This window comes from Myripristis murdjan, chromosome 14, assembly GCF_902150065.1.
Source record: "Myripristis murdjan chromosome 14, fMyrMur1.1, whole genome shotgun sequence".
In the NCBI taxonomy this organism is placed as follows: Eukaryota; Metazoa; Chordata; class Actinopteri; order Holocentriformes; family Holocentridae; genus Myripristis; species Myripristis murdjan.
This window is the reverse complement of record NC_043993.1, coordinates 20,675,996-20,692,631: the sequence shown is the minus strand read 5'-3', so window position 1 is coordinate 20,692,631 and position 16,636 is coordinate 20,675,996. Positions and strand designations below refer to the sequence as shown.

Below are 16,636 nucleotides of genomic sequence, written 5' to 3'. Positions count from 1 at the left end.
TTGTGTTGCCAATTCTAATCTTGCATAGTGTGACATTTTACATTGTACTTAAATCCTGGCAAAGTCACTGTTTTTGTGGCAAGATTAAGGCTTAATGACTTAACTGTTAAACATTTTTTGACAACAAGGAGCAAAAATAGCTCTATAGTCTTGGGGTGCTGCAACGCCTCAACCAGTAAGTTGTCTGAAATCAACCAGAACAGAGATAATGAGTGAGCATTTTGGAACATGGCAGGACAGGAAGAGTTAGTCTTTGATGTGTTAAAATCAAGCAGAGGATATGAGCGTCCCAGGTGTATGGTTATTGATTTATTCAAGCCTACTTTCCTGATGGTTTTTAGTATAAGCAGGCTGAGACAAAATCCCCACAATAAACCGCCAGCCTCTCTAGCCCAGGAGAAATATGTTTTTAAATATTGCCATATTTTGAAAGATTTGGCAACGTCCACCCCAAACTAGAAAGATTGTTTCCAGTAGCCAGAACCGCTAAATGTCTAATAGGTTTATAAAATTGCATCCCTTTACTGTAACGCAGCCTTTATAACCAAGAAAAGACAATACTTATGGCAGATTATGATATCCAAAATACCAGACAATGTCTAGCTTTTTATCACAATATTGATAGGAAATCGATATACTCTCCAGCCCTAATATATATGTATGCAGTTAACTCAATGATGAAGCTGCGTCTTTATTTGTTAGCTAAATGAAAGCCTCAGTATGATCAACATGATCAAACACGCCATGCAGGCATTGGTTGTCCTCAGCCTCTCAGCTCTAAACACCAACAGAAGATATGATTTGTCAACCATATTGAACCATATGAAACCACACTGTGAGTGTGAAACTCACCCTATGCTCTCAGTCTACATATATTGTCATAAAATGTGGAGACATGGAAGGTATTTGTGCTTGAATAACCCACACTCAGCGTGAGATGCTGAATGGTACGAAAGCCAGTTTCAAGGCTGAGACAGATAATCACTAGTTGTGAGAAAAATTAGCAAAAAGGTGAAGGCCAGCATTTCTTCAAGGAATGCAGGAGTTAAACAATGCATCTCCCTCGATTGGTATCCATTGCTTGGAATATAATTATCACATAGTTTGATGAACTTAAACAGCAATCACCTGAACACTGAAGCTTAGCCATTGGTGCAAATGGATGTTTATATTGTGTCAAAGGGCCCAACAGTCATGGTAGTCAAGGGAAACTAGTAGTCATGCTTCCAGTGCTGGAAATGAACTGATATGCAGGCACTGACACACATATCTGATGTGCAGCTCATGACTAGAATACTGCAGCCACCATTACTCTGTGTTTTTGCATAATGAAGAGAGATTTTTTTTGTTATGTTTTGATTTTTTTTTTTTTTTTTTTTTTTTTTTTTTTGCTTTACCAATTTTTCTGGAGAATGATGAAGACAAACTCACACATTTTGTCACCAGGCTGCTAGGTTTGCCTCTTAGTTATAATTCAAAGGGCATGACTGTTCTCCCTCCAAGGATGAATGCAAATGGCCTTTCCTTGTGCTCCTTCTGATTATGGTTTTTGTATGTAAATGTCATCTGCAGAGCACCTTTTAAAAATAATTAAATTTGAATTTAAATGTTTCATTTTTTTCTATGAGCGAGTAAGTAATAAGTATGAATCAAATGTCAAATGTGTGTATGCATTTGACCTCACTGGATAAAGTGGAACACTGCGGTATTTTGGAAGTGGTGTCTTTGACTTAACAGGGGGGTTTTGTTGTGTCCTGACACATTTCAGAAATAGCAAAAGATGACCCATTTCTGAAAACCTCTTGTCTAATTCTCAGAGAGCTGACTTGTGTCTGGCTGAGGTGACGGTATTGAGATCCATAGTTTCTGTTCAGTCTGCTCCCTGTTGCAGCACATGTACTGACCCCATGGGAATCTGTGAGATCAATACAGCCAGCACAGTTGCATTTCTGATTCCTGCTGCGACATACATGGATGTCGTTTGGGGTTTAGGAATTTCAAGTGGTTTGTTTCCTTTTCTGTGCAGATGACTGGGCTATGCTCACTTTGAATATCTCTGTTCTTCCCATCTGTGGAGCAAAACAAGCTGTGGTCTGAGGCTTTGATTTTTCCCTGTCTACGATAGCAGGCTGATCACTTGATTTTCACTGGAGATGAAAGGAAACTGGCACAATAAACAAACCTCAGTAAATGTCTGCATCATGTATACACATACACACACACACACACACACACACACACACAGTATCGTCAGTCTTTTATGTGTGTGTTCCTGTGTGCATTTCTATATATGTGAATCCACCCACAAGCATCTGAGGGAGATGCAGGGAGCCATGTCCACAGGCATAGATCATAATTAACTGTGCATCACAGGGGCATTTATTTCAATTTATAAGCTCACGCTTAGGTAATTTGACCCAGCAGGTCACTGAAAAACTGAAGCCCACACAGTGAGAACGAGAGAGATGACATTTTGTCTCTGATTTGTTTGGTTGACTAAACTCTGTCATGGTTACCTGCTGCCCTGAAGTAACTTTTGTGTTTGAACTCACAGGCGTCCTTGCGCTTAGATGTAGCCAGACAAATTATGTAACAGCATACAGTGGCAAACAACTTTTAAATGCAAGTGCAGTCATACAAACTTCTTCCACAATATAATGGAAGAGCAAGATCCAGTTCACAAAATGGCATGCCTGCAATTATAGGTGCACTGCACAAAATTGTTCAGGGTCGATTGAATTGAGGACCCTTTAGACTCCGCACACAAGAAACGTGGAATAATCTATCAGTGAGTTGTTAACAACGACGAGATGAGAGCAATTTACCTTTGATCTTCAAATTAAGGCTATGGCTTTTTGAATTCTGCAGTGCTGTTTGGCAAGATTTGCAAGAGGAGAAACGAAAAAAAAAACACTCTTTCAGTTACTCCAGGGGCTAAAAAAGTAAATATTTCATTTTAACAAGTGGGAAAAGACCCTGATTTACTAGTGCCACTGTGAAAGCAAAAGTTCTCTCAAATGAAAATATTTGAATATTTGCTCTTAATAAGCCCCTAAACCCCAATCCACTATTTATTTGGTGAGGGATTTGATACTGTGGATTAATCGATTGAATTATAATTGATATTAATCACTTCTTTGTTCTGTATCTGTGTTCACAGCCTCTCTCCCTATGTCTTTACAGCTCCAGTGAGGCCGTGAACATCGCTACCTCAGGCTGGCCCAGGTCACGTTGATGCTGCTGGGCCGCACTCTCCACCTCTCTCCCCTCCACCTCCTTCCTACGCCACTCCCTTCTCTCCACTCACAATGGCTATGAACACTGATCCTGGCTGCGAGAGGCCAGAACCGGACTCCGACGACCCGACTAGCAGTCTCTCAGACATCATGGCCGCCATAACAACCAGCGAGTCAGGCAGCTCTGCTGCCAACGGGATGAGGAACGGGGCTCAGCTCAGCAGACCTCAGACCAAGAGGACCTATCCTTCACGGCCTCAACTCTCCGGGAGGAAGATGTCGCTGCAGGAGAGAGGAACTTACTCAGGCTCAGGAGGAGGATACACACACATTTCCCCTCGTGTGGCTCGCAGGCCCACTGTGGAGTCCAAGCGCATTTCCATATCAGACTCTCAGGTGAGACTCATATTCAGTGTAAACTACTTGTCTCACAAATATCGATCTGTAGTCTGTAGACAGTGTGCTTTGGTAGCTTAGAACTCAAGGATAACTTAACGCATTTCACTCCCTCTGGTTTTGGGTGCACTTGTTGTTGCCTCCCGAGTGCTTACATGTAAGACTCTTAGGTCACTGTAGATTTTATTATCTGCATGGTGCAACTTTGAGTCCAGTCGTTGACTTCTACTATACCTGGCCATGCACCTGTAATAAGTAGTTCCTTTCATGTGTACCAATTTTTGTGGATTTTGGTAATTTTTGGAAAATTACATGCAAGCCAAGTATTCATGAGATGGATTTACCTGTGCATAGCAGCTTTCAAGTTTCTAGAGCTGTTTTTCACATTTTTTGAACATGAATGGGAGCTAAGTTGTCAATTCTATACCCATTTATTTAAGTCTAGTATGTCTTGACTGAGAAAATTCATCCGGTGCACATCAGGTGATGCGTTCTGTGTTTCTGGCAGCAATAACAGGTGACAGCAGGTATGTTTGGATTAAATAGAGGAAGAAGTGGGGTGCTTAGCATGAGCAGTGTTAGTCACCATAGCTGAACAGATAAAGAAGAGAGTGAAACCCACAGAAACTTCACCAACAGAAAATCCAGAGAGCAAGACGCTGTGGAGCTGCCCACACGGTTTGATGGACAGATGACCTTTGAGCAAAACACCGCGCCAACGAGCACTTAGCACCTAAGACATTGCCAAAATCTAACTAGAAATCTCACACATTATAACTTTAAAGTCTCCTCTAGTCTTAAAATGTCTTCTTTGTCTAAATTATGTAATGTGTTGGAGACCCACAAGAGAAGATCAACACACAACTCTCTCATCCCTCATTGCTACACACACACAGGCACCAATTCTGCACACACACACCACTTGAAACTCTCTGATTTAGAATAGCTGACATGAATTTCTGCAGTTGGTGTGACAGGTGGTGCCATAGCGTGGAGTGAAACTCAAACTGAGAGATAGCAGCTCCACCGTGCTTATGAAAGCACGAAATAATAGCTACTGTACCAGAAACAAACAACTGATTTGGTTGAATTATAATTTCAACTAAACAAATAACAACTGAGGAAAAGTCATGTGGGGGCTATCAACAACATGAGAAGAAAACTAAGGAGGCTCATCGTAATCATTACTTGGCACACATATCACAAACTTATTATCCACACTTGATTGTCTCTCCCGTGTCCCTGTGCTTTAGTGGAGCAGAGTTTAGGTTATGCTTTGTAATAGTAGCTTCTCAGGGCCACACAGTGCCAGCAGGTGTGTGTAAACAGAGGGGAACCACATGGTATTGTATTCTGGTGTAGGCTTTGCCAAGCACCTTTCTGACTATTTCATCACACAGATATTAAATGCAGTCTGCCTTGTGGCATTGTGTTTCTGGAAAACCAGGATGGATACAGTTGAGGGGGCTGAAGGGTATGGGGGGCAGTGAATGAAGTGGCATGGTAATCCCTCATTGAATTTGTGTATGTCTGCATTTGTACCTCTGTGCCCCTGAGTGTGTGCATCTTTGTCATATATCCAGGATCAATCTAAAATACATAATGCGAGCTGTCCTTTATGGTTGGCACAAGTCCTCATATCCATTTGCATTTGTTTCCGTGCTGCATTTTGCATTTTGCACTGTGTAGTTTCACAGCCATTTTTCATTGAAGCCTGGTGAAGTGTTTTCTTGTGCTGGCTGTTACACGGGCCAACTTCCTCGCGTGTTTTAGTAGAATCGGTGCAGCATTTTGAATTGCTTTGCCATTGTATTTATGTGTGAAATTAAAAACAATCTCATAGCAAATGAGGCTGTTGAGACTGCTGTTCTTTATGCTCAGTAAAGAAGAGCCCGGTGTTGAACTTCTCTTGAATCTCTCTGCCTTCCTTACCAACTTAACTGGATTTGAGAAGATACAGTAATGGTTCTGCTCTGTATAGCAACCGGGACTAGTAGTTACACTGACTGCTGGTGCAGTTAGGCAGGCCTGATGATGAAACTGTGATGCAAATGAAAAATTATAGAACATTTTCCTTTGTTTCACCACATGAAAGACAAGACAACAAATGAAAAATTTGGAAATAAACATAGACAATGAAAAACGATTACAACATACAGTGCAGATATGGCCTTGGCCAGCCTACTTGAACAAAATTTTCCGATTGGTTTTATAAATTCCCCTCCCGAAAGGTAATAACTGGAAAGGGTGAGACTGGTCAGTAATAATTTTATGACCTTTCTTTCTTGTATATACCCCATACATTTTTTTTTTTTTTACAACCCATATTACTGTCATGTCACATGACCATGTTACTATTGCACACAGTTTTGTCTTGCACCAAAATTGATGAGCTTACAAAGTGGCTGTAAGCTCTGCATATACAATCCCTAAAAAAGAAGTCAGCGTAATTGGTGGATTTAAGGTTGCTGTTCAAATGTGTGCCTAGGTGACTGAAGTTATCACCAGTCTCAACCTTTTTCTCCCCTTTGACAGCTACTGCCTGGAGAGCCTCTGAGGCATCTTTAGCATTGTGCATGACAAGCTGTTTTTGTTTGAGAAACATTACTCCCCAGGGAAGTAGACAAGTGCCAGTTCTCCAGAGCCTGTACATGATTAGGATTCAGATTTATCGGTTTTACCTTGACTTAGCAGGTCAAGTAAGGCCATGTCATCAGTATATCTAAATAAGCTGGGTTGTTAATCATAAATTAATTTGTGTATATATAAGGAATGACAAGTTATAAAATTGCACACTGTGATGCTCCTATGCTCAGCTCTATCTCAACTGATAAATTACCATTAATAAAAAAAATAAAATAAAAAAATTTAAAAAACTATGAGGTTGGTTGGAGAGAACACCATTAATTAAATGTATGATGCCACCATTAACCTCTAGATTCAGGAAATCTTGAGGTAAAAAAAAAATAGTGTTTTTGTACTATTAAAAGCAGAACCAAAATCAATAAAAAGTTATCTGTAAGTGCTTTATTCGGGGTTGAATAATTTTGTAATTCTTATATTCTCATCTCAAGCTCACATTTACCAAATCACAAACTCGTTACATCTAATTAGTCAATTACATACACAAACCTAAAACTGTAACTGCTATGTCCGCAGTCCAGTTTTCTAATTACAGCAAAAAATCGACTGTCCCTGTCTGCTCTCCCATGAAAAATCATGTGGCTTCTGTGGGTGACTTCTGAATCTCCCGTTTCCTCTGACTTTTTCTTCACAGTGAACATTAAGAATTCATGACATCTGCCAGGATGCAGAACCCCTCCGTATTTTACAGACTTGTGTAACTGTCACTGTGTCCGTTCTTATCCGAAGATGGAGTTGCAGCTCTCTCGCTGAACCATGGACAGGACTCGTGTTGCTTGTATTCCCCCCAACCTCAGTGGGGATGCGGTTTTGACATGCAGGAACATTTCTTACTTGCATAGGCAGCAGTTCTGACTGACACATTAAGAAGGGGGAGGAATACAAACCGGAAAATCAGTGATGAGGGCTCTTTTTGGATGGACAGAGGCTTTAGTCTGTTTGGGGGATTTCAGTTTGTCCTCTTCTGTTGTCTAGAAAAACAGGAGTGAGCATACAGATAACAGGTGTACAACAGTAAGGCTGTGGTTCTGCTACAAAAACCGTCTCTCAAATGAGGGTCTCTCACCTAAACAGCATTTATTTGGTGGTCCGTGACATGAAAACGTATAGGAGGTAATACAAGGAAATGCTGTGTGAGCTCTTTCCCAAAAAATGATCTGTGGTAGCGTGACACTAGAGAGTTTGCAGAGGTTTAGTAAAGCGCTGCAGCATCTTTTCTCATGTGTTTGCTCTGTGTTCTCTGTGTTTTGCTCAGGTTCTCACTACTGTATCCCAGTTTCTCATCCGCCTCTGTTGTTTTCATTCAGTTTATCTTGAACTCAACCCCCTCTATGAATTTCTCTCTCTGTGGGAAGCCGGATGAACAGTAAGCCACAGTAAAATCTCTGTGCCCTGTTTTAATCTAAGGATTAAGAGCTGTAATCTGAAGGACGCTACCACAAACAAATGGTTAAACATGTAGTGCTTATGTGCCCTCCTCATCGAGAACATGTTGTAGTCATCAAAGCAGGATAACGTGAGGTTTATTTCTATATTCCTTAATCACAGTTGCAGTCTCCAAGGGCTTCACAATGCTTACAGTGCCCAGTTATAAAACAATAAATGAAAACAACAACCCTCGACCTCAGTGAGAACAAGGAGAAATGTTCCCACAAAAGCCTTGGGATGGCTTGGGAAAGCTTGGGAAGGGCCTCAAAAGGGCGTAAGAGTCATTTTGGTCGTCACGGGAAACGGATACAGTACCACAGGAGCCCAGAAAGAGTTTTAGACCCCAAAGTGTACTGCCCAGCCTGAGCCACAACCCGAGATGAAAAGAGACGCACCCACACACAACAGACAAGCTTGTTTGCTCACTCCCACTCACACAGACACACAACAACATGAATAGACCAGATACACAAGCTAAATTCCCATTGGCAGGAATTTAAATTGCTAAGTAGTCTGACTTCTGTGAATAGTGAATCTATTCTTTTAAGAGGGTTACTGCCAGAAATTGTGCAAAGCTAAATTTGGCCAAATGATTTTATTTTTAAATATAATTTAAGGCTGGTTTTTGGTGGAATTCACCCTCATAAATATACTTATATCACAGGTGAAACGGTTCATTTCAATTTGAGTTTGTAAATCACAATTGAAGTCCTTTAAGCCAGGTGTTTTCGACAGGTTGTGACCCAGAGACCACCATCCTGACTAAAAAACAATTTGGGCACTGCTGTTGGAGGTCCAAATTGAAGTTTACCGCTTAGACAGTACCTCACAAAGAAAGCTTTACTCAGAAGTCTCTATGACAAGTCCCAAAAAAACGCTAGCCATCACTGATCCAAAGGGAAAATATTTGGTGGATAATGTTAGGATTTTACAACAGCAATACGCTTACAGAAGTTGTGTTAAGAAAGCTCACACTTGTCATGCGCCCTGGTGGCTCAGCATGTAGCGCACGCACCGTGATGCTAAGGCTGAGCGCAGCAGCCTCGGTTTGAATCCAGCCGAGACCATAGCAGAATTGGACAAAAAATAATCTTAATCTAAAAATATAATCTTAAAAAAAAAGAAAGAGAGAGCTCACTTTGTCATGCTGTATAATCCATGTCTCTGGTATCTAGTTGTATGCTCATTTCTCCCCAAACACACGTATTTTCACTCACAGAGGTCTGCACACACACTGCAGTATCACCTGGGAAGAAGAAAATATACACATTCTCCCAAACAGAATTAAAAATGCTTGCGGATGAGGAATAAATCACATAGAAAAGTGTGTGTTTGATTTTTTTTTTTAATAAACTAGCACTCAGCAGTTGTGTTGCTGAACGAACACCGCCTGTGTTTGCATGAAAAGGCTGCAGGTGTCTCTCCCATCTACGAGACGGGGAAAATGTAGCGATTACACATACTCTTACCTAACCGCCACCCACAGCTTTGATCTCTGTTTGACATCACCTACTGAAGCCTGCTGTTAGTTTTGATGAATGAATCACTCGGGGAAGCGAGGAAATTGGGCACCATACATTTGTGATGAGACTTTGGGTATGGCAGACACAACCTGGATGTCCACGGAGTGTGTTTTCCGTTTCATGTTGTGATGGTCAGATGGTGTATCATGGGCCCTTGTCTTCCTTCCAATGCTCTGACGCAATTGGAGGATCCTGTAATGGAAAAAGGAAATGGATATGCTGTCCCTATCATTGTCACATTGCCTTTACTAGCCCAGACAGTGCAGAAGTGATTGTGACATCCCTGCAGATCACGGTGCCGTCTGCTGAAAAGACCCTGAGGCCAAAAGATGAAAGGCCGCCAGAAGTTTAGGCAACACAAGTATGGCATGACACCTCCTGGTCTGTGATTCCAACTTTAGTCATTTTTCTTCCAGAAGAGGTTGAATTGGATGAATCTGTGCCTATTTTCTCCCCTCATCCTCTAACATCCCAAGTAGGTTAATGAAACGTTCTCTCTTGTCGTGTTCAGCTTCTGTGTGTCCCACCCTAATCAACAAGGCAGCAGCCATGTTGGCACAAAACTAAAGACACGCTTTCATTAGGCGTTGAAAACCATGCGTAGGCCAGGCTGAAATAAGCAGTTGTTGCCTTTGTAAATCAGACAGAAGGAGTCATTAATAATGATTTGAATCATCTCCTCCTTCAGTTTTGCACCTTACAGCTGGCATGCCCAGAAATAGCAAAAAATCCTTTGAATCACGTAGGTAAATCAGATTTGTCCGTTATTACACACACAGTTGCATGAGCACCGGTGCCAGCCTCCAGCAGACATGGTGAGTTATCACAGGAGGGAACAGCACCCTCGTCGGAGCGTGTACTAGTGATGTCTTCGCTAAGCAGAAAGAAGTCATGAGGTTGTAGGTCAAGAACGGAGGGCAATTGCAAAGGGAATGTTTTCCAGTGGTTGTTTTTATTATTTTTATTCTTATTTTTATTCTGAGGCCTACTGATTTAGAAAAATGCATGAAATCTTGATGATCTTGCACATTTTCATAACCTCAGCATGATTGGTAGGGAAAACAATAACCTACTAATGGCTAAAGACTCATTTATGCTCAACGTTAAACATGGGTAAATACATCAATCTGTCTGTACTCTGCATTCATTTTGTCTGTATATGTGCACATTTTCAGAAAGCTTATGGATATGGATGAAACCGATTAGTACAACCGTAAATCGCTGAGACATGGTACCCAGTAGTTCAAGTGAGACCAGGCTATGAGCAAGACACGAAGAAGAAACTTTAAAAACTCATAATATTAGAGGAAATAATTCTGTCTTCCTGTGACCCGCCCTCTAGTGAATTTATTGTTTAACATCCATGCAAATAGAGAAGACACATGAAAATATTGGAGCAGTGATGGTTGCATTGTTTGAATTGGATGTATTTAGTCTCGTATGTAAAAGGAAAATAAATGAGCCTTAACTGGATGATGACCTGCCACAATTGAATGGACTTGAGTCTTCTCCTCTTGAAGGACCATACCAGTGGTTTTGTTTGCCTTATCCAGCCATTGATTTCCATTCATTCCCCAACAATATTTCAGAGACTTAAAACTTTCCTCACACCAGTTTTCATCACTGTAATAAAGTCATCCACATTTGTTTCCTAAAAGCAGCAGCACTGTTGTGTTTTGATAACTTGAAATTGGGAGAAGTGAAACCATCTCTGTGAAACGTGGCCTTTATCAGTTCTGTGGTTTGTGAATGGCCACAACTTTGTTAGCGACAGACGAAGAACATTAAAATTTGAAAATCGTGGGATTTTGATTATATGTTGTGAACTCTTTAGTACCCCTACATGGTTTGCAAAATGGTTTGTTGCGACGTAAAATGTTGGTAAATTGTAATAAATTGGCCAAACATTTAAAATCACTGGTGTGGTCCTTTACTACTGTGGGGTCATCCTTGAACAAAAATAAGCTGTCATTCCATGCAAGACTGAAAACTTCAAGCCTTGTTGAACACCATTTATACTCTAGTTTACTGGAGGTCTGTTTAAGTCCACACACCATGGCACTTGTGATTAGTAGTCCAGACAAATTAAGTGTGTTAATCGTGGCAGTGTTTAATGAGAGGTTAAATTATCAAAGGTGACAATTTTATTAAAGAAGGTAGCGAGAATATCTGGCTGTTGTTCCGTGAGTGTTTGGACAGTGGCAGTTTTGATTTTTAATGGCTCTCACAGTTACAGGATCATGATTACTATGAGGACAGTTCAGTCTGGCTTGAAATTCAATAAGATAATGGTCAGATAACGCTGTAATGAATAAAGAGACTGCTAAATCAAAGACGGCAACCAGATGAAATCAGATAATTCATCAAAAAAAAATAAAAGGCATATTAAAAAATCTCTTTATCTAATAATATGTCATGCCTCAATTGTTTTATGAATATGTTCTCTCACTGCTCTCTCTCTCTCTACGCTGATCATAATCAACAGTGTTTCCTCTGCACCTCAGAGACTGGTCTCCTTTGTGCTTATATTAGCATTTCTACCCACCTTATGCTATATCAAGAAGTTCCCCCCAAACTCTCCTTTGCGTTATCCACATTTTCAAGTACCTCTCATCCTCTTCTCTGAGCTCCACTGATGAAAGGATCATTTGATGTGTTACAAATAGCCTTGAGATCTCAATGTCCACATGCTAAAATGAAAATAATTACTTGAAGCATTGATTTTCCTCATTTTCTCAATTAGAAATAGAAATTACTATGGCGATATTTATTTTGAATCTATGTCCTGTATGTATGTATGCAGTTGAACCACTACGTCATTACTTATATACACATACATACACTATATGGGCAAAAGTATTACACACACATTACACCTACAGGAGCTTTTATGACATCCCATTCGAAAGGCATTAATATGGAGTTTGCAGCTATAACAGCTTTCACTCTTCTGGGAAGGCTTTCTATAAGATTTTGGAGTGTGTCTGTGGGAATTTTTGTCCGTTCATCCAGAAGAGCATTTGTGAGGTCAGACATTGATGTTGGACGAGAGGGCCTGGCTCACAATCTCTGTTCTAGTTCATCCCAAAGGTGTTGGATGGGGTTGAGGTCAGGGCTCTGTGTGGGCCAGTCAAGTTCTTCCACACCAAACTCACCAACCATGACTTTATGGACTTTGCTCTGCTTTGGGCATAGTCAAGCTTGAACAGAAAAGGGCCTTCCCCAAACTGTTCCCACAAAGTTGGAAGCAGAGAATTGTCCAAAATGTCTTGGTAAGCTGAAGCGTTAAGATTTCCCTTGACTGGAACTAAGGGGCCGAGGCCAACCCCAGAAAAACAAGCCCATAGCATTATGGTCTATGCACATTTTATACACCTATGCACACGGTTTTTTGCACATTGTTTTTTGCACACTGTTGTACCTAGATCTCTAGTGTGTTGTACTTAGAGCTTATTCTTTATTTTTTATTTATTTAATCTGTAATCTGTGGATACTGCTGAAAAACTGTGAATTTCCTTTGGGATGAATAAAGTATCTATCTATCTATCTATCTATCTATCTATCTATCTATCTATCTATCTATCTATCTATCTATCTATCTATCTATCTATCTATCTATCCATGCAGCTGCTCAGCCGTGGAAACCCATGCCATGAACCTCCCAGCACACAGTTTTCATGCTGAAGTTAATGCCAGAGGAGGTCTGGAGCTCTGCAGTTACTGAGTAGCAGTGCGTTGGCCACTTTTACGCACTATGGGCCCTATCTTGCGCCAGACTCCCTAAACCCGCTATTTGCGGATTTAGGATTTAGGAAGAGGCGTTCCCCCGTAAAAGTTGCTATCTTGTGCACCTCCCGCTATCCGCAAAACACTTGCGCTACCCGCTATATTATATATAGGCGTGTTTTGGGCGTTACGCCAGTTAAACCAATCAGTGTGCCAGGTGCCATTGCCTTTAAGGGCAGGATGTGCTATCCTAAATCCTAAATCCTAAACCCACGATGGAGAGAGGGAGGTAGATTTTCTCAGGGCTTCTACTGAGGCTAAAGCAAGGTGGCTTTATATACATATTATATATTATATTATAGGCGAGTTAATTCAGGAGATGGAGCTACATGTGTCCAAGTGGACGTGTCACAAGGTTGTACTGATTGAGTAAAATCCCCGGGTCACACCACACACACACAAGAGGCAGAGGTGGAACTATGTGTAAACTAATTTATTGACAAGGTAGATTGGGCAAATAAAATATTAAAATAATAATAAAAATATAGCACAGCTGCTGGCTTATGATAAAACAATAAAACGTGCTGGCGTAAGTGTCCAATTAAAACAGTCTTTCCTCTAAACAGTCTATATGAGTAATATACTCAGTCCATTCCGGCGGCGTCCCGGTATCAGTCCGACCGTGTGTGTGGCGAGGCTCCGTCGGGGCGCGCATTGAAGCCGCCTGGGCGCGCTCTCCTAACAGCCCAAACTTTAGGGATAGTGGATAGCGGGTGGTGTGCGCAAGATAGCAACTTTAGGGATAGCGCATGAAACACGCCCACGGACACACCTCCAGGCGCAAATGACGGAGTCGGCATAAGGATAGCGGGTAGCGGGTGGCGCAAGATACCGTTTAGGGATAGCGGAAGCTCCTAAATCCGCAATTTGCGGGTAGCGGGTAGTGGCAGCGGATAGCGGGTGGCACAAGATAGGGCCCTATGTGCCTCAGCACTCGGTGACCTCGCTCTGTGACTTTATGTGGTCTGCCACTTGGTGACTGAGTTGCTATGGTTCCTAAACACTTCCACTTCTCAATAACACCACTTAAAGTTGATGGTGGAATATTTAGGAGGGAAGAAATTTCACAAACTGACTTGTTGCAGCGGTGGCATCCCATTACGTTACTATTACAGCATCACACTCAAATTCAGTGAGCTCTTTAGAACAACCCAGACCCAAGGCAGACTGCATTGGCTGAGTGCTTGACTTTATACATCTGGGCCAATGGGACTGAATGAAACACCTGAATTCAGTGATTAAGAGGTGTGTCCCAGTACTTTTGACCATAAAGTGTACATGTGAACAGGGACATAACTAAAGTCATGACCACAAATCAGTGGTAATGAACACTTGTTGTAACCCATTGTAGTGCTTACTTTTAGGAGTCATCAGTAGCTCATTACACACCTCTAGCACTGTTTTATGAGCCATTTACTGCTTTCCATCTCAAAAACATACTCCTTTGGAAAATGAGTTTTCTTCTTTCCTCAAAAGCCACATAAATTAAGCTGACAGTGCCTTGTCTGCTTACTAATGGAAAAAGTAAGAGCTAACTTCTCCGTAGGAGCATTTTTCATTCCTGATTAATTGTGTGTCTTACATAATCTTCCTGCCTCTTACTTCCAAATATAAGATTATTCATTATCATAACAAAATGTACTGTCATTGATTCTGAATGGCAAAGTGAACACGATTTATTAGTCATGCATTGATAGTTATCAGTTGTTGAAGTAATAAATATTGCAGAGTGATGGAGAGATTTTGGCAAAGGAAAAACACAGCAGAGGATAAATTCACTACACAGCAGTTCTGGAGGGCGAGGAGGTAGACGGGGAGAGGAGAGGTGGGTGTGTCACCCTGAGGAAACACGGCGGCGATGAAGCAACAGTCCGATGTGACAGTGTGATCAATAAACCCCTCCAGAGATTTATGCAGACCCAGTGAAGTATTTGAGCTCAGTTGTGTGTGTGTGTGTGTGTGTGTGTGCGTGCATGTGCGTGAGCGTTGCTGATGTATTTAAGTCTTTCTGCATGGCCCTCCTTATCCATCAGCCCTGACAGAGTATTAACTGCAGTGCAGAGCTGACTGAGCATGTGCCAGCAGACTCTGGACCCAATTGAAGTCCTCCCAAATATCCAGACAATCTCTCCTCCTTCTTCTTTCTTTCTTTGGAGTTCTTCTCATTCGCCTTTCTCTTTATCCCTTACTGCTCTATTTTTTGCCTCTCTTTATCTCCATTCAGCCAATCCTTTCCTTTACTTGCAGTACCCAGTGGAATAGTGTCTCACCTAACAAAAGCCCCTTCTTCATCTACTTTTTCTGTGTCTCACCCTCTGCCGTAATTCCTGCCTACTTCACACCCCCATACTGTACAGTGAACAGCCCTCCATCGCTCTATCCTTAGATCCTCTGCAGCGCTGAAAGTAACGTACAAGCTATATTGACAGCATGTTATGTAACCTACTATATCATGCCAACTCTTTTGCAATAATTCGCCCAGAGGGGGGCACAGCACAGTTGTGCCCTCTTGTTTGAATTGGTGCTTCACCCTCAGTCCCACCACAGCAGAGATATGCATCTATTTTGTTACATCTGTAGCTGCGCTCTACCTCCTCTTATCTTGTAAACACATTCCAGTAGCCTGCCTCTGGCGCTGGCCTGGTTCACACTAAACCATAGCTCTCCCACTATAATGAGGCAACCACTTATCCAATCCATTTTCTCCCTCACTCTCTTGCTCTCTCTCTCTCTCTCTCCCTCTCTCTCTCTCTCTCTCTCAACTCATCTCTTTCTGTCCATCTCCACACACACAGACATGCAAAGACATTCTTTCATGTTCTGCAAATCTCACATCTCTCACAATTTCTGCCTGTCTTGGATAAAAGAGCAGTCAAGCGAGCTGTTCAATTTCTGCTTATTCACTTCTGCCCCTCACCCCCCCTCGCTTTGTGAAAAGAAACCCCCCACCCCCACCCCACCAAACTCTCTTCTCACCTCTCCCTCTCCCTCTCTCCATCCTGCAGGGGTCTGCTCTCCTCTGCCATGCCCCTGGCTGCCTCTGTTCTGCAGCAGTGGTTGCTATGGAACTGCAAATCAGCCTTTTAAACAGTGGCACTCTAATGGATTTGAAGACAGTAAACAGAAACTACTGACTGCATCGTTACCTACATCTCAGAAATAAATGACTTTCAATACACACACACAGAGGGAACATTTTGTTCCTGTACCCAAGGCGGTGTATTTTCTGTCAGTCTGCAAGTCTCTCAGTTTTCTTTGCTTTATATGATAACAACAACCACGACAGTGATAATGATGTTTTATGATAATAATGACCACAGTGATGATGGTGATTTTATTACACTTGTCTTCCGTTCTCTCTTCCCCCCAGGACTGTATCCAGTTGAACCAGTATAAGCTGAAGAGTGAGATTGGGAAGGTGAGTTTGTCATCGTTTTCTGTCTTTGTGCTATTTCAGGTGCATTTGGAAAAACAACAGTGATTAGACTCCTTTTAATAAAAATGCACCAAGTTTTCTGCAGAGATTGCCCATCAATTTACCTCAGAACATAGCCACCAAAATCTTCCATGTATCACAGTGGATCATTCGCTCTAGTGCTCCACACTAACACTTCTGCACACTCT

At 41.7% G+C, this 16,636-nt stretch overlaps 1 protein-coding gene across 5 annotated transcripts in view; it reads left to right on the top strand.

The window, feature by feature from the left end:
- camkk1a (calcium/calmodulin-dependent protein kinase kinase 1, alpha a) overlaps window positions 1-16,636 on the top strand; it is an 80,152-nt gene that overhangs the window by 24,580 nt on the left and 38,936 nt on the right. For all 5 annotated transcript variants that reach the window (XM_030069532.1, XM_030069534.1, XM_030069531.1 and 2 more), the window contains 2 exons: window positions 3,184-3,632; window positions 16,383-16,430. In XM_030069532.1, the coding sequence (XP_029925392.1) occupies window positions 3,309-3,632; window positions 16,383-16,430 (372 nt within the window). In that variant the 5' untranslated portion in view covers window positions 3,184-3,308. The remainder of the gene's footprint in view (window positions 1-3,183; window positions 3,633-16,382; window positions 16,431-16,636) is intronic.